The 18,353-nt window shown below is 46.5% G+C and overlaps 1 protein-coding gene across 1 annotated transcript; it reads left to right on the forward strand.

Moving 5' to 3' along the window:
- The first annotated feature begins 576 nt into the window (after positions 1-576).
- On the forward strand, positions 577-18,044 carry SLC16A5 (solute carrier family 16 member 5). Its single transcript, XM_019542528.1, has 4 exons — positions 577-1,419; positions 9,855-9,998; positions 11,432-12,280; positions 15,689-18,044. Exons 1-4 carry the CDS (start codon positions 1,203-1,205, stop codon positions 15,919-15,921), a joined length of 1,443 nt encoding a protein of 480 aa, XP_019398073.1. The 5' UTR covers positions 577-1,202; the 3' UTR covers positions 15,922-18,044.
- The last annotated feature ends 309 nt before the right edge of the window (positions 18,045-18,353 follow it).

An 18,353-nucleotide genomic window follows, 5' to 3' on the forward strand; every position in this document is an offset into this window, starting at 1 on the left:
CAGTGGGCAGCCAACATCAGTTAGTAATAGCCACACTGTTGCTTTCCACAGCTAAAAATATGTCACCTAAAAAAACCTCAAAAGCCAAGCTAGATCAGTGTAGATTGCAAGGGGGCTGTGTGGTCCAGCCCCAGAGTCAGGAGACTTATACTTTATTTCTTTGCCCATGGCTCACTGCATGACCCTGGAAAAAGCAATTTAAATTCTCTGTCAAACTTGGTTTCCCCATCTGTAACACAGGGATTATAACAGTCGCCCTCCTTTGAGCAGTGTCTGGGGATTCACAGGTATAAAGGGCTGTTGTGCAGACTGGTTGGGATTCCCCTGTGCCCTGAATGTCACAGAGCTCAAAGTCTGGCCAGCTGCCACAGGAAAGTATTGGAGTGACCTGGGTGTGGGAAATCTCCCTATTAGGGTTGCCAACCCTCCCAGATTGCCGATTCGGGGAGACTCCTGGCCATCGATCTCCTGGTGAGTACTGAAAGCAATCTGGGAAATTTTTTTCCCCTCCAACATGATGATTAATTTCATTTTCTTAAACTATCCTATTAATCTCTCCCAGAATACCATCAGTCAGAGTTGGCAATCCTACTCCCTACTGTTTCATTCTGCTGGCCCCCAAGAGATGGACCCTGGGAGCTAACCCAGGTTTGCCTTTAAGGCTTAAACAGGAAAGTGAGAAGAACAGGGAGGTGCCTAAAATAGCTGGCAAAGAGGATTTGCATAAAGCTTCCTAGTATAACTAGCTTGCCCTACTCAGTAGAGCTCTGTATGTTTTCTATTACCTTTGGTGTTTGCATAATTTTGGTTCTCTCCTCTGCAGGAGGATTCTGTGACCTTAGCTCCCACCCGGTAAGGGGACTCTGACTGCCGAAGGTAGAAGGGAAAACAAGGGATGAGAGGGAGCCGGCAAGGGCAATTCATACCTCATAGAGGTGGAGCCACTTCTGTACCTGGCCATGTGCAGAGCCTTGTGAAATAAAAGGGGAAGGCAGCACTTTCCCAAGGAGGCTGGTGCCGGGAGTCTGTAATGGGAGGAAGTGGTTGTGAAACACGCAAGACAAACAGCCGTGGTTGTAGAGGGCAGCAGCTCTCCTGAGCCCAGAGTGAAGGCAGCTCTGCTGTGAATAGCCCTGCATCCTACCAGGGGCTGTACAATAGCTGGGCTCTTTTCTTTGACAGGACAGAAGGTAAAAACAGACATGTCCAGAGGGGGAGCAGTGCATGGGACTTCCAAGGCACAGGACCGAGGATGGGCCTGGATCGTTCTGCTGGCCACTGTGCTGGTTCAGGGGCTAACACTGGGCTTCCCCTCTTGTGTTGGGGTCTTTTTCACTGACCTGCAGCATGAGTTCCAAGCCACCAACAGTGAAACATCGTGGTTCCCATCCATCATGACAGCATTGTTACATGCAGGAGGTAAGTAAGATACCAAGCAGCTACTTTCATCTTCTCCTGTTGAAGGCACTGGGCAGGGGGTCATTAACTAATGAGCATGTATTACAGTAGCTCAAGGCTGGGAACCAAATGTCACAGGGGACTGGAAAGGGGATACAGCCCAGGCATGAATCTGGATTCAGGCTGCTTGTGACCAAAAGCTTTTCATTTGGCAACACCCGTGAAATGAGCCCAGGGTGTCTCTGACCAGGTCCACCACCACGATCAGCCTTTGGTGGTAGTCACAAAGGTTGATTGGGACATGGAGACTGAACTCCTTTCTCAACTGTCTAGATTGTGCTGGAGGCACACTGGCAGGGAGAGAAAGGCTTAAGATGCTGACTCCCTTTCTCACCTGTCTTCTCCGGAACAGCCAAAATGCACTGCCTTTTGCACAACAGTTCCTTGGCTAGTGCATCCGATACTCCTACCCTCAGACTGCCCCATCCCTCTCTGTGCCCATTTAGAGCATGTCTATCTGCCTATACCACACCATACTCTGCCTTTCATGGTGGTGTACAAGATACTAAGAGGCTTTTGCTGCCTCTAGAGAGACCCCCAAATACAAATCTACTGGATTAAAAGCAGCTGACAAGCAACTGTCAGTTAAATAAGGACAGAAGGTAATGTAGCTCAGTGCCCAGAGATGGAGAAGACCATGTTCAGAGAAGTACTTCCCGCCTGCACAGTATCCCTGGCCAGTGTGGACAGGGAATTTGTTTCTCAGAACTATGCTAGCCAAGCGGTGCTATGCAGTGCGGGCCAGATTCATCTCTGCTGGGAACAGGAGGTGGAAGGAAAATTGCTTTCTGAGGATGAAGGAATGATTTCCCTGTGCGAGGAGAAATGGGCTCCTCTCTAAGTGATGACTGCTTTAGTTTCTGCTGTTCCATCACACCTCACCAGTACAGCAGCTGGGATGTGCTTACTGGAGGTGCCTTCACAACTAATACCATCCCTCCTGAGGTTGCCCTTGTGGTCTGTGGGGACTCCCGGTGGAACAGAGGTTGTGACCATCTTATGCTAACACCACCTGGCACACTTTCCACTGCTGGGCATCCAGTGCCTTCATGTGTGCCAGGGGAAGCTGGAAGGCACCAGAGATGAATCCAACTTTATTTTAAGAATATGAGTGCTAGCTGGTACTTGACACTGTGGAGCTAGTGCTCTCCATTCTTTAGCCAACTGGCCTGTTGTGGTATTTAAACCATTTAGATATTTAGTGGCTCTTTGGCCTCTACATGCCCCTTGGACCAAGCCATCTGCTTCTTTGGAGCGGCTGCTTCAACAGAGCTCCCAGCCCAGCAGTTTCCTGGGTCCCTGAACTCTGTTCTTCCAGCTGAGGCGCTGACTTTGCCTTGGCACTACAACCAAGTGCCAGAGCATCATTTCTGTGGTTCTTACCAGAAAGAGGTACAATGCTGTGGGCACCTGCCCCTCCAAAACAGTCATCAGGTGGGTGTCTCTGCTGCAGAGATGGCTTGGTCTACAATACTTGCTAGTCAGTGACTTGTGTAACTCCTGGCTCCAGAATTAATTGCCTTCTGAGGGACACTAAAACCCACATTCCCCACCTGTGCCAGGAGCATAGGAATCAGCACATGATCCCTGGATCAGGGGGAGTCTGGCACCACAGCCAAAAGGGAGCTATGAAAGATTAATAAGGTAGCAGTCTCAAGAGGGCACTTTACATGATCAGAGAATTCAGTGGTCACTAACTAAATAATTGTCAGGGCCCCCTCGGGAGATAGAGGAAGAAGTACCAGGAGCTGCCTTTCACCAGTGGGGAAACTGAGACATCAAGAAACTAAGCAACTTGCCTGGTGTCAGTAACAAAGCAGGATTTAGAACACACATGCTACTCCCCTTGCACACCCAGGCCCAGTCTCTTCTCTTGCTCTGGAGCAGGGTGCTATATATTAGGGAGACTTCATAGACATTAAGGCCCAGAGGCAAGGGATTTAGGTACCTAATTCTCTTAAAGTCAATGGGACTTAGACACCTGGATCAGGTTCTTTGCTCTCTCACCTTTAAACCTTCCCAGAGATTTACTTCTGACAGGATATACACAGGAAAAAAGGCAACCATGACAACGATTATTGTTTTGCCGTTTTTGCATATATATAATTGCACTTTAAACCTTTCTCATTGTGCTGCTCACAGGCCTTCACCAAGTGACAACCTTATCTAATCACTGTGACCTGTCCCTGCCTTCCTCTAACTTCAGTCCATTTGTTCTTTTCACAGATAAAAAGAACATGTCTTTTTATCTGTGCCATGAGGTACTAATCAGACTTTTGTCCATTATAATACAATGAAGAGTAGTATACTACCCTATTAATATACACATATGGAACACAGTGAGTGTGTGCACACACTATGACAGACATGTATGCATGTATCTGTATGTACCTATATAAGCACACTCAATGAGTTACATAGATAAACTGAAACTACTGGTTTATAAAACTACTGGTATATAAGCCTTGCAAATGCTCCCACATGTCATTCTTTCCTCAAAGGCTTCTGGTTGCACTTTGCTAGCAACAAGAGCAAAGCTTAAGTATTTATGATCTCCTTGGTATTCCAAGAGCACATCAGACTTTATTCAGCATTTAACTGTTTTATGTAGTTGAAGGGTATCCTACAACAACACACAGAATGGCCCTTGGGTGTTTAGTAACACAAGAAAACAGAAAACCACAGAGAAGCTTTGAAAAGTTCAGATCCTCAAAAGGGACTCATTTAGTTATACTCATGGCGGGGATACAAAAGCAAAACATAACTGCTTAATGTTATCTTTGGGTGCAACAGTGCTCCAGAAGAGTCTGGAGTAGGGAGATGGACCTGTAAGAAGAGGTTATAAGAATAGGCAAGGGTAGGGAGATTGACCTGTAAGAAAAAGCTATAAGAATTTCCTACAGTCATGTACTTCCTGGTGTAAGTTCCGTGAGCATCAAACCCTGGGTACACTCAGCTCCTTCTGCATTGGTCTTGGCTAAAAAAAGAAAGAAAAAAAAAGGGTTATTACATAACTCAGCCAAGAGGAGGAAAAACAGTTAAGCTGAGTCGTGGCTAAATTATTAAATAATGGGATGAAGCTGAGTAAGGGAATAATGTAGGCTGCGCATTGGGAAAAATTTCCCAACAATAAGCTAGCATAAGGATTGCTTAGTTCCCAGGGGAAAGCAGTGGTGGGAGTCAGGATAAACAAAGGGCTCGGGAAGGATCCATAAGGCGGAGAGTGGATTGAGGAAGGGAATCTCTTTCAGGGCTCTCAGTAGGATTTATCCATCACTAACTTTTAGACGCTGGGATTCAGCAGTAGTTAAAAAAGCCCTCTTTCCAGCAGGGAAAGGTTGTCCCACCCTTTGGACTTCTCTTAGAAAAGCTTCTGCTGTGGGTCTGTGATATTAAAGAATATGAGCAGCTCTGCTACTTCAGTAGGAAGGCTAGAAGGACTCCAGATAGGAGAGGGGGGTGGAGGTCTCCAGTGGCATCACACTATCAAGCAGTGCCAAACCTTTCCTTGGTGGAGCTCCCCCTGGTAGCTGCAGCCCACTAGAGCATCTCTGAAGAGTCCAGACATACTGGTGTTTGCCCCAGCTCTGCAACCAGAACACACAGGTCAGAATAGCAGGCTTTGCGTGCCTTGTCATTCCAGCCCAATGTATGCCCAACTCCCAGGCGACAGCCAGAATCTAGCCCAGCCCTTCAAAAGCTCCCTTTGATTTCATAATATTTATGGGGATGGAAGAAGGAAAAATATCCAGCCAGCTCTAAAACACCCAGCTAAATGGGCTGTGCCTTGCAACACCCTCTCTGCATGTACCCTGTGTTTGTTCTATAAACAGATCACAGTATGAGCTGGCACTAGGGGAAAGGGCCACAGCGTGCTGCCTGGGGCTGAACATCTGAATTGTTCCGTCAGCTCTGTATGTTCCAGGACCAGTGAAAGGTGACACTTTGAAGAAAGAAAAAAAAACCCAGAGTCATGCTTATGCCAAGGTTGCATGAGGAAACCCTCATTCACCAATGGTTATCTCCTGAGTAGGCCAAGGTGGATGGCTGACAGCCATGCGAGACCGAGGTTGCAGCAAGTCCAGAAATATAAGGCAGAAAAAAAAATCACAGGTGGAACTATGTTGAATGTAGAGAGATCCCTGTGAAAGCTCTGCAGAAATACTGAGCCCAGCTCCCAGACTCCACCACCCAGAGCGCGCTGCTTTCCACAGATTGAGGATCTGTGGATCCAGACTCAAGTGTTTCAAAATAAGCAGGAGATTCTGGATGCTTGACTCAAGACAGAGAGGTTGGAAGCCTCAATCCATCTCTGGTTAAGCACCCAGAACCAGTGCCTAACTTTTGAAAACTTAGTTCATGGTGTCCAATATGCTGCCCTCCAACCACAGACATATACAGCACCTCCTGCTATCAGTGGAAAAGAGTTTATTAGGGACCACTGTCTTTAGAGACTTTCTTAGGCCAGGCACACTGCTGTCCTGAGCCATCTAAGCAGGTAGCATCCAACAGCATTTAGACAGCCATATTATCACTCTCATTTTCCTAAAGGAAACAACCATTTCCTGACAGCTCAGCACCATAGTTCAGGGTCAAGGGAAGAAGGTCACTAAACTGATCAGGAAGCCATAAAATGGAGAGGGAAAGAACAGCATGGCCGTTATTAAATTGACCATCAGAACAGTAGCAGAAGGGCACGTGATGAGACAGGGCATAACCAGCCAATTCCAAGCCAGATGCGTCTACTCTGCAAATTTATGTCTCAGTGTTCAAGTTGCTAAAATGCGGAGGGACACATTCTTGCTCACAGACTCTGGCACAAAGCAGTAGACATGGTTAGCCAAAACCCATATAAAATTCAGGGAAAAAAGAACCAGGCTTAAGTTATTGTGTTTTTCTCCCTTCCTTGTTATGACACTTAACTCAAGGGGGGAAGGAAGGAGGAGGAAATCAAGCTGTGACCGTTTCCAGCAAATGGAGGAAACAAATTGAAGAGGGAACCAATGGAAAAGTTCCACTTTCTAGACAGAGCTTGTCATCATCAGTGGTTTTGCAAAGGTTACTCATGCAAAAGAGAGCTGAGTGAAGTTAATGCTTGCCTTGTAATCGGTTCTTGGGACCTGTTGCTCATAGCTAGTTGTTCCCCATTTAGCAGATTGGCAAATGCACTTCCAGTACTTACTACACAGGTCAGGAGTTCCCAGGTGGCATGTAGCATATTCAGATTGCATCAGTAACAGAAAGTCTCTCTCAGGAACCATCAGCTGGACGAAAGCAGGAGGACAGCTGGTGTAGCATGGGCTCATCACTACTGTACTTTGCATCTTCCATGGCTCCTAGTCCATTTCTGGTACCTACACAAGGCCACCTTCTCCAGAGCCTTCAGCAGGCTGGAGGACCATCCACACGACCTGACAAAACAGCAGTCCCATTTTGGGACAATGTAGGATAAAATGGGAGAGAAGCAAGTTGATGGTCATCTCAGTCGGGGGTGGAGGCAGGGGGCCGTAGTGAGGGGAGTTACAGGAAGAAATTAGACCCGAAGCCTGACAAATCTCAGAACGTGCTGCAAGATCCGCCTTTTTGATAGTCTTTTCACCATGACTGGCAGGATTTAAATATATGCTGACAGAGGCTTTGAAACCTGTCAGTTCAGCTCTGGAAGTGGAATAGGGCTTCTAAGACATCAACAAAGCCTCCAGCAACATATATAACTCAGCAAAACTCTCTAAAAACTGGTAAAGGCAAGGAGCAAAGTATTCCACAAAATTCATAACCAAACAGACAGATCCAAGTTTACCAGTGCACTGAGTCTCTCTAATGCCAGTAGCATTGTGGAAGTTTCTAAGACAGTGGTTCTCAACCAGGGTGCCATAGCATCCTGGGGTGCCTTGAAGTCCTTTTAAGCGTGCCACAACATGCCATGCAATGCTAGCACTGTTGGGTTTGCAAATATGATTCACAAGATAAACCCAGAGATACCAAGTAAGAATCTGCAGTGTCAACAACATTCTGACCTGTTAGGGGCTTTCTGAGTGCTTTGCAACAAGACTTGCTCTAGTATTTTGTTTTTTGTAGTCAAAAAACAAACTAAAAACAAAGAGCTAGCATTTTCCTGGGGGGAGCCTTGAGTCTCACAAGGGCTAACTTGAGTCTACGAAGCTTGAGAACCACTGTTCTAAGAGTTCAGTAGATAAGACAAGCGTGAGGAAGATCACTTGAGAGATCACATGTTGTCCCTGATCTTGGAAACTCAGCCTGAGCGGATTCCTTCTTCCAAGATGTTGAGTCAAGCAGAACTCTCTCTGCACTGCGTTTTGTCCTCATGTAGCTGTAGGGCTGGAGTCAGTCTATTCACTTCATCAGAATCATCCAGCTTTGCCCCTGTGTAGACAAGAACAGCCTTAGACCCTCAGATTTTACTAATGTTGTCAACTCTTGTAAGTTTAGGACCAAACTAAAAAAAAAAAACACAAAACCAAAAATCCCACCTTACTTTAAGTACATGAAAGCTGAGATTTCAGGGTGGGGCTTTAAGAAAACTGAATCTCAGCTTTCTTCTTCTTTGTTTTTTTTAAGTTTTTAAAGCCCTGAGGGTTGTAGGGAACAGCTTGAGAATGTGAAGCATGCCCAGAAAGCTCAAAAGCTATGAGACATTTTAAAAAGAACTAAATATTTATTCTTTAGAGAGAATTCTCGTGGCTTTGTTTTAACCTCTGGGGCTTGCAGCACTGCTCCAGCAGCCTGCAGTTCCTTCTGTGAGAGGGAAAATCATTTTGGCCACCACTCTGCTGAACCTACCAAATACTTTTTCAAAAGCTCTAAACAGGTGAAATCTCTCATGCAGATCAAAATACAAGGCAGCTGCAGCCTGCATGTTAATCAAATTCAGCTGCTTGCTTGACTATTATGGATTTAGTTTCAACCACCACATTGTTTTTAGGATAAAAAATTTGCCACTGGTTATTTTCCCACTCTGATCAGTTGCGGATGTCCATGAGCATTTTGCAGTGGCTTATGCAATGCTAAATTTTAAAAAACCCTCCTCTTCAGAACAAAAGGGAAACTTTTATTTCTGTCCCCCTCCCGATGGACTCCAGGCCTTTGAAACAGAAAAGCCTGTTCCTCCCTCAGCATTTCAGGGCTGTCCTGCCCTGCCTCAAAGACAAGTGCCCTATAATTAGCAATATCAACATATTAGCAGTTTGCCAGCAGCCTGGCAGCATAAATTTACATTAATAACTAAACAGAGATCCTTCACGTCCATACTTGCTTGGATGTTGTTTTGCTGGATGGAATTTGTTAGCAGAATGCACCAGCAGCGCAAACAGCAAACCCCAATATCCCATTTAAGAGTAATGGCAAATTTGCCTTCTGACATAGGTGAAGCATTAGTTGCTGTGGGCTGCACTGCTGGTGCGTAGGCTAGGTACAGGAATGCTGGGTTCAATCATTAGCTTGGATGACCTCTGGCAAGCAGCTATTCTGAAACTTGTCAAATGCATGGGGATTGGCAGGCATAAAGAGCTGTAACTTGGCATTGTTATTGGATTCCAAGGCAGATGAAGGGGTGAGCAGCTGGACAACTGTACACATCACAGGTTGGATACTGGGGACCGCAGAGGTTCGATTTTGTTCTAACATGGAGCAGAACGAGACCATTGGTCTGTTTCTAAATCATCTTCTTCAAGGGCACTTGTCATCTTTCTCCCATTCTTGCCTTGCTTTGGGCTGGGTCTGTCCTCCTTTCAAAGGGCTCTCATCCCCATGGGAATATTGTCAGTCCCAGTGCTCCTGACATTTCAGATGCTCTGTTGCTTTACTGTAAAAGGCTGAGATCTCAGAACGCTTTTCTATCTCTGCATCTCCAAGCTGAGTCTTGGAGTCAGAGTGCTGGACTCACCCTTAACCATAGCAGTGGAAATTCAGGGCTATGGCATCACCTACTTGAATAGGAGAAACTCAAAGGAGGTGGTCAAGTTTAGGCTTTATCAGCAAAGCACAGATGGGGGCATGCCCCCAAGCATGAGTTCTGGAGCTGACTCTGAATGAAGTGGGGAGGGAGGGAGGAAAAGGAGCTTTTTCTGAAGGTGGGAATCCAAGATCTGGATGGGAAGAATCATGATTCAGCCTAGGAATCCTCTGACCAATTGCTATAGTCTTTGAATTAGATCTAAACCCAAGGGGGCAGAATTTGGACCCAACTTCAGGCTCTTCCTGTATTCAAGCTTTGGCAAGGCCCCAATCAGCACTTCTCCCACGTTAATAAACTAACCCTACATGCCAGGAGTGACCAAAGAATCCAGGTCTCTATAGGCCCTGGGGGCTAAAACCCAGTGCAGAATCATTTTTCCATCTTGAATTTCTCTCTGGACACTTGTTCATTTGCTTTTCAGGCCCTCTCTGCAGTGTCCTGGTCGAGCGATTTGGCTGCAGGTTCACGGTGATGCTGGGGGGTCTGCTCAGTGGAGTGGGCATGGTGTCCAGCTCTTTCTCCAAGTCCATCAGCCAGCTCTACATAACAGCTGGCTTTATCACAGGTGAGTGCTAAGTTAGGACATGAGGCCTCAGTCACTGCCCTTGTTGGGATTTGGGTGTTGAAAGTGTTGGGGAGCAGTGTAGAAGGAGCAGAGCCCAGGCTGAATGTTCGGGTCTTTCCCTCATCCAGCAAACAGGACTGATCAAAATACGCACAAACTGGTAGGATTAATGGGCTGAATAGCCAGCAGCCTCTTGCACTTGCTTATGGCACATACTATTCAGCTAGGCTCAGTGGAAACAGCTTCTCCCACAATTCCCCACAAGGATACACGTCTCTACAAGAGAGAAATGATGAACAAAGATGCTACCATTTTTAGAAGCTGGGTGGTTTTCTGGTTTTGAGGAGAGGGAAGGTCATATAAGGGGGCTGATTTTTCTGACCTTAATTTCTCCGAAACTGCAATGTGGTACACTGGGAAAAAATCCATGTGGGTCCTATGTATTCATAGCTCACCCCTCCTTATTCAGAGAAGTCAGAACACACCCTTTTTCGACCAAAATGATATTGAAACTTCCCCCCCTCCAAGTGATTCTCAACCACTTGTGAGGGGGGTAACATGGGGATGCCTGATGTGGGAGGCGATAGGCTCAGGGTCAGGCTTGTCCCTGCCTGACTGCTCCCCTGCCCCTCTTATCCAGCCCCTCTGCAAGGATACAAGCACTGTACTAAATACATTAGTTTCTGAAATGGGGTGCCACTTAATCCTCCAAAGTTATGGAGGGCTCTCAAGTCTAAAAAGGTTGAGAACCACTGCTCTGAATATTCCTATTATGTGTCCATTAAGGGACTCTCCCTCTTTTTATAGCACAAAGTCATGAATTTCTGCAGTCAGGTCACCCTGGGACTCAGTCTCACTGGATCTGTGCAAGCAAAGCAGGGAGATATAGGTAGACGTACTAGTCTGAAGTCAAGTACAAGATGCGGTAGATTTGTGCCTTATAGACGAACTAAAGTAGGTAGCTATACAATACAAGCTTTTGTGGGCTGTAGCTCACTTTATCAGCTGCTGGAGCAAAAGAAGAGTCAAAGCAGATGATCACTGCAACAGCACAGAAAACCCATCAGCAGGAAATATAATTCCATTCTCTAAGTTAGTAAAATGACTTAATGAAGGCACGTCTCTATCACGGGGGTAATTAATTATCCTGGTACCATTTTGTCAAGATCAGGGGTTTTGGGACACATTTCAACTTGGATGAGAGCATCCAGCTCACCTAAAATTGCCTGAATCTCTATGTAAGATGCTGCTTTTTATATCATGTGTTGTGCTGTGCTGTGCTGTGCTGAGCTACTAAAAACTGTTCACTCGTGCACAGTTACAGAATGGTGGCTGAGGTAATTTGTGGGCACAGCTGAGGCTAATGATCCTTCAGGCAGAAAGGTGCTTTGGAAACCTAAAACATTGCTATTGTTTTCTTTCTTTTTTCCAAGGCCTGGGATCATGTTTCAGCTTCCAGGCAGGCGTGACCGTGCTGGGATACTACTTTGTGTGCCGGCAGGCCCTGGCCAATGCCGTAGCATCTAGTGGTGTTTCCATTGGCCTCACGCTGTGGCCCTTGATTTCCCAGTACTTGCTGGACAAGATGGGCTGGAGAAACACTTTCCTCATCTTTGGGGGGGTGCTGTTGAACTGTTGCGTCTGTGGAGCCATCATGAGGCCAGTCCAGCTCAAATCTCCTAGCCCTAGACAAGTGCCAAGGGAGACAACAGAGGGGGCACAGCTATCCAATGGGGCTGGTCCTCACCCAGCAGAGCCCCCGCAGCAGGGCAGGTTTGCTACTTGCTGCCGGATGCTACAAAAGTACCTGGCCTTTGACGTCTTTTGCAAAAACAAGGGTTATCAGATTTATACCATTGGTGTGACCTGGATGGTGATGGGCTTTGTGCTGCCTCTGATCTACCTGATTCCTTACGCCACCCAGAATGGGGTGGAGGAGCGCAAGGCTGCCCTCCTCATCTCCATCATTGGCTTCATCAACATTTTCATGCGCCCCATGACTGGGCTGCTCTCAGGACTCAACATCTTTGCTGGGAGGCGCATCTACCTGTTCAGCCTGGCCGTGCTGCTGAACGGCCTCAGCAACCTCATCTGCGTCATCTCAGCGGACTTCAGCATGCTCGTCCTCTACTGCCTCATCTACGGCGTGTCCATGAGTGGCATTGGAGCGCTCGTGTTCCAGGTGCTGATGGATGTGGTGGAGATGGACAGGTTCTCAAGCGCCTTGGGGCTCTTCACCATCCTGGAGAGCATGACCATCCTCATTGGGCCACCACTCATAGGTGAGAAAAGTTCGCTGGCTGGGGAGAGGATTGATAGGGCCCTGAAGCCAAACCTTGGGAGGTGTCAAGTGGAGGGAGGGTGGGAGGAATTATCCGATTTCCCCAGGGTTGTGGGGAGGGAACATCATTAACAGGAGCTTCATCTTCCCTGGTGTCTCTAAGAGGAGGGCTTGCAGTTGGATTCCTTTTAATCACCAGAGGGCAGGGAGAGGTAACCTGACTGGCAGACAGCTTCGATATCCAAGTAGGTGACAGGTTTTTGGATCTTCACTGGCTGGTAGACAAAGACTGAGAAATATTCACAGGGCAGGATCTCTCACCACTTCGCTGACTGCACCAGTCTCTACCTGTCCTTGGAGGCTTCTTAGCATGCAGTCCAGACACAGAACAGTCTGATCACAGAATCACAGAAAACGAGGGTTGAAAGGGACCTCAGGAAGTCATCTAGTCGAACCCCCTGCTCAAAGCAGGACCAGAAATGTAGTAGGTTCTGTGTTGTGCAGGATACCTACAGTAGGAAGGGGAATGTGGTTGCTTAGGCGTTTGGAGCCACTTCTGTCTCTCCCTGTTGTTGGCCCCAAGAATTAATTCTATTTTCTCTGGGAGGAGGAAAGGAAGCGAGGATTGCCATTTGCCCCATCCCTTCAGCCAGATGCAGTTCACCTTGAACCCCACTAGGTGTCCTGTTAACATCTCTGTTGTTCCTCCATGAAGTAGCACTGCAGTGCAACAGCAAGCAATGCAACAAGTGACTTAAGAGACAGGAAACTGGCACTGAATGTGAATCTCAGGCTAAGGATCTGAGTCCCTGACACAGTAGGAGCTGAGTGAGCCCTGATGAGGGCACTGCTAATCCCTAGAGAATGAATTTTGTGTCATTCAGCAGCAACCCCTGCTGCAGTAACAGTGTTTGAGGATGCTCCTATTCTCTATCAGTGCCATTGATGTAAAGGAGCGAGTGGGGATATCACTTGTTATGAACATGTTGAGCCTAGGCCTAGATCCTAGGCTTAATCTCTCAAACAGGTTGCCTGGAAATATCCCAAACACTGGGCAGAGCCAGAGCAACATGGTGCAGGACTGAAGAGACCTTGTGAGCTTGGGAGAGGTGTAAAACATGGCCAGAGATAGAAAAGCAAGAGATGACAGGCCTTGCATCAACATCCACAGATGTGAACCTTTGTTGCTTGGTCTAGCAGGTCACCTCACACTGATCAAATGCTGCCCTGCTACTTCAGAGCCTTCTTAAGGTGCTTTTGTCACAGGGACTATGCTATAACGGCAAAACACATGCAGCTCCTGCTGTGTAACAGGGGCACAGTCTTCCAGGATAGGCTTGCTGAAACCAGGGCCATTCTAATGTAATGGCCACACTTCCTGCATACACTAACCTGCCAGGGAATCCCAGAAGGAAAGTCATTCATGTGTGTCAAACACTTTGAAATCTTCTGATGGCAGGTGCTAGGGCAGAGCAAAGCGTTGGCACCGTTACCAAATTCTGCAAAAACAGCAGGAATGCATTTCCTGTTGCTCCATTTACACTTGCACTCAAGGAGCCTGGTGTGGACACTAATTTTAAGAGAAAGGGCCATTAATTAACATTCAGTGTTTGGATAATGACTGTTCCTTCAGCTTCCCTCACATATATACACTGTAATGAGCAGAGAGGACACACTGTAAAATCCTTTGAATATTGCCTGTTTCCAGTTAAAACAAAGGTTAGTTATTCACACACATGAACTATCCGCATTTGAATGGGGCTCACCCTAACTAGCCTGTCTTAAAGGCTCTACATCTTTACAGTGCATTAAAAACATGGATTAGTCTTGTTACCTGCAAATCCTGCTCTCCCTGACTATACCCTTTCATGAAGGAGGGTTTCAGTTTAGAAGGAAAACAAGTAGATTTTCAGATTTTGTAGAATCAAAGAGAAGTAGGACTGAAAGGGCCCTCCAGAAGTCATCTAGTCTATCTCTCAGCCTGAGGCAGGTTCATCCCTGTCCAAACCATCCCATACAAACTGTAATCTAAGCTCTACATAAAATGACTGTAAACCCTGACGCAACACAGACCTAACACCTAAACCTGCAACAGGTAAAGCAAAACCACAGCAGTCAAGATCCTGCTTCTATGAAATGTCAATATATGCTCAAGAGGTCCCAAGGACAGGGCCAGCCCCCCCAAGGCCATGCTACAAAGGGGCAACCCCTGCCTGCAGTCTGTACCAATCTGACCATGGAGTAACATTCCTTCCTGATCTGAAATACGGTGATCAAGCTGACCCTAAGTGGAAGGGCAAGACCCTCTAGCCAGGAACCTTTGGCTTGTGTCCCAACAGGCGCATTGGCACAGCCCAGTCAAAGTCCCTGGCCTTGGCTGTAGCCAACACCCAGTGTCTCTGAGGAAGGCTTAAAAACACATGTAGCATAATGAAAGGGGGCTGGGGGGGGCAACCGCTAAAGCCCAGAAGCCTGGGAAATCTCTATAGTAGAACATAGACACAGCCACACCTGAATCATCCTCAACCAGTGGCTGTCCAACCTCTTCTTCAACCCCTCCAGTGATGGAGAGTCCACAGCTGCCCCAGCCATCTATCCCATTGCTTCACTGTTCTAGCAGTGAAGAAGTTTTCCCAGATATTGAATCTAAATTTACTTTCTGCAACTTCAAGCCATTGATCTGCATCCTCTTCTCTGCAGCAAGAGAGAAAAGTTGCTTTCCCTCTTCTTTATGGCAGCCTTTCAAGTATTTGAAGCTTGCTGTATTCTCAGATTGGGAATTAGCCTATTCCAATATCTAGTGACTACTAGTGATTTTTAAGGCCCCCTGCTGAGGAAACTAAATGAATAAATTGCAGGAGGCTGAAGTTGTTTGGGAGTTTTCCCTCTTTACTGACTTGGCTTTTTATTGAGCAAACACTCATACAACCACAGAAAGTCAGCCAAGTTATTAAAAAAAATAGCCCAGCATCTGTACTTGGGAAAAGTTAGCCCATGGATGAATGCTTTTAGGCTGTGACCTACTTCAGGCAGAGCTCACTGTTGGGCTGTTTTCGGGGCAGGTTTTTTTTTGTTTTTTTTTTTTTACTAAAACAGCTAATTTAGAGTTTAAAAAAAGACATATTGTCTACATTAGCCCATGCTCCAACTTCTGCTGTAGGCATTTCTTCTTTCCTGTCTGGGGTCATAGTCTCTGCCTAGATAAGTTACCATTACTTCCCTGTCTTACCAGGCTTAGTAGTGTTACTGTGAGCTGTTAAACACCTGCTTTGTTCCACCCCAATGGCAGCTCCATTTGATGGCAAAGTGACCTCACTGCTGTTTGTCAGATGATCTGGAGTCCTAGGCATTATAGAAGTGTAAGATGCTTTCTTTTACTGTCTGGCTAAGCCCCAGTTCTCTGTTTCAGGTCTCCTGGTGGACCTAACTGGCCAATTCAGTTATGTCTTCTATGCTTCCAGCTTCTTCATGGTGTCAGCTGCGCTATTCATGGGGCTCAGTTTCTGTGCTCTGGAGAGAAAGAATAAGCTGAAAGAGGCCCCAAAGGGGACTGCAGACAGTCCCTCCAAATACCAGTACACCGAAGTGCCAAGCAAGCCAGAGGCAGAGGGGCAGGCTGTCATGTATATCACCAGCATCTGAACAAACTGGAACCCAAGGAATCCCAGGGCCCGTGCACACAAGGCAGGTAGGAAACAAGTGCCTGCTTTTCACAGTGATCCATCCTCCTTCTGCTGGGAGCTTCCACTTGCCGGGACTATGTCAGCTTCCAGACAGAAGACCCAGAGGAAGGGACTGAACCCTAACACCCCTCGTCAGCCTGCAAGCCAAAGAACAGACAGCACTTTTTTTTTTATGCCTGATGCGAATCACGAGGCAATGACAGAAGTCATTTGGTGACATCATGGTTAATTGAATCTAGTTAGCTTCAAGTGTATGACTTTTTTTTTTAAAGGCCGATTTCTTTTTCAAGTACAACTGTTTTTAAGACCAGAAAAGCTCTGTTAGCACATTGGCCTCTGCGCTACCACAGCTTCCTGATACCAGTGACATTTATCAGTCCTGGATGAGTTACACACTAAGTCACCTTGTTTGAACACACCCTCCTGGCAAGGACTAGAAGTGAAAGTTAACCACCTCCCACAGAGGGGCAGGGAGAAACACCTTCATTTCAGGGGAAGAGGTGCTTCTGCCATGTCCTCCATCTCTGAATGTGGAAGTTGTTATACGGGTTGTAGAACTCAGGCAAGTTTCATCTGTCAATCGCATCTAGGCCAAGTGGTTTTTCTTATGAGCTAATGACCAAAAAAATGAGCATTCTTGCATTTCAAGGGCATTTTCAGGGAAACAAAGGTTTCATACCAAACCCCAGGGAAACAGGGCAGACTCAGAGTGCCTGCATTTTATAGCCAGTTACTTCTCAAGTGCTTTCCTCCACACCCTTGCCCAAAAGAGCTGTAGGACAGGATCTGACAGTTCATGGCCAGTGTAAACTTATTAAGACACTAAAAGAAGGACCAGCACTTAGAGATGGCCATTTCCTTCCCTGGCCTTGTCCAGGACCAATTCTTTGAAAAAAGTCCTGGACTTGCCAGACACAGGGCCAATTTCAACACTGATGTAACACTCAGAAGGTCAGAGTCTTCTCTGGTATAAATGGACCCAAGTCAACCCTAGATGCTTGGAGTTAATGACACCCACTTTCTGATGAATTAGCGAGTCCACACTGATGTAATCTAGTGCTGAGGAGACAAAAAGAAGTGGAAAAAGAAGTATGTGGGGAAGAATTTCATGTAACCTCCACTTTATTCCAACCTCCAATTTGTAGCCTTTCCCGCTACACTGCTCTTCTGTTGCTGTAGCATACATGTTACATCAGCTTTAGGCTCCATGGACCAAATTCAGAGGACAGGTAACCTGTGGGTGTGAGTTACTAGCTGGTGAATGGGTGGGTCCACATGAGCACCAAGGAATCTAGAAGATCAGCCTGAAGTCATGCTGAGGCAAGCTTTGACTTAGCCATCTTAGCCTCTTCTTTGGATTTGGCCTGGGATACCAGCCACTGCACTGCCTCTTACGTGCACTATAGTCCTGATCATAAACTTTGCTTTTATCCCACTTCAGTTCTGATTCAAGGGTAGCAGCCCTCTCAAAAAACACTGGAGCTGGAGAGTAGTGTGAGACTCTCCCCACTTTCATTTGGTTTTAAGACTTGCTCTAGCAGTCCCCAGGATAAAAGGTGCTAAACACTTCAATTCTAGCCACAAAACCAAAGCTGCTACTTGAAACCAATGCAATCATGGGGTCCCAGCCTGCCAAACCTAGAAACCAAGGAATTAAACCACTAGAAAGCTGACCCCCCTGTGCTTTCTGAGACTATGATGCTGGGTCATGATGTATTGCTTCCACTGTCAACAAGTGCCTATTTTAACAGTGGTCCAGGATCCCTAGAGCATAACATACTTTACACTTCTAGATCAAACATCTCCTGAAGTAAGGTTATTGCAAGGAGATTTATATGTAGCCCTTTGCTTCCTAGAAGTGATGGCATCTTATCTCTAGCTGCATGTTTTCAGCAACTTCCATAAAGCTAAGATGGTCAATAACTGCAAAGCAACTATTTAGTGTCACTCAGCTGACTGTACACAACTACTGTTTCATACCAAGGAAATGTGCGGATTTTCTTCCTCACTAGAACCGATCAATGAGAAAGGACCAAGTCTCAACCCTGTTCTAGCTTTGATGAATAAAGGAGCTAGGCAACACTGTATTCTTCAAGCGATGTTTGTATTCAATACACTGTTTTACATTTTCAGTTGTTTCTTCCCAGCTGACCTTGTCCTCTGGAGGCGGAAATCACATGATATCAAAGTCTCTCTGTCATGGCCAAAATGGACATGATACAGGCTTAGGCTGGAAGCTATCAAAACTGCCCTGAGCCAGACAGGAAGGAGTCCCAGGAAGCATCTTCCTGTCCTTCAAGAGTCAAGCGATGCAGATAGCACTGGAAAGAAGTGCTGGGTTGGCCTGAAGTAACTGCTCAGCAAGACATAACAGCAAAGAGGTTAAGACAG

This window comes from Crocodylus porosus, unplaced genomic scaffold (assembly GCF_001723895.1).
Source record: "Crocodylus porosus isolate Cpor-Errol unplaced genomic scaffold, CroPor_comp1, whole genome shotgun sequence".
Taxonomy (NCBI): domain Eukaryota; kingdom Metazoa; phylum Chordata; order Crocodylia; family Crocodylidae; genus Crocodylus; species Crocodylus porosus.

Bases quoted from the DNA above. Each gene is read 5' to 3' on its own strand.
- SLC16A5 (XM_019542528.1), top strand. From the start codon at position 1,203: ATGTCCAGAGGGGGAGCAGTGCATGGGACTTCCAAGGCACAGGACCGA. The intron at 9,999-11,431 runs GTGAGTGCTAAG...CTTTTTTCCAAG, and splicing joins AACAGCTGGCTTTATCACAG to GCCTGGGATCATGTTTCAGC. The intron at 12,281-15,688 runs GTGAGAAAAGTT...TCTCTGTTTCAG, and splicing joins CATTGGGCCACCACTCATAG to GTCTCCTGGTGGACCTAACT.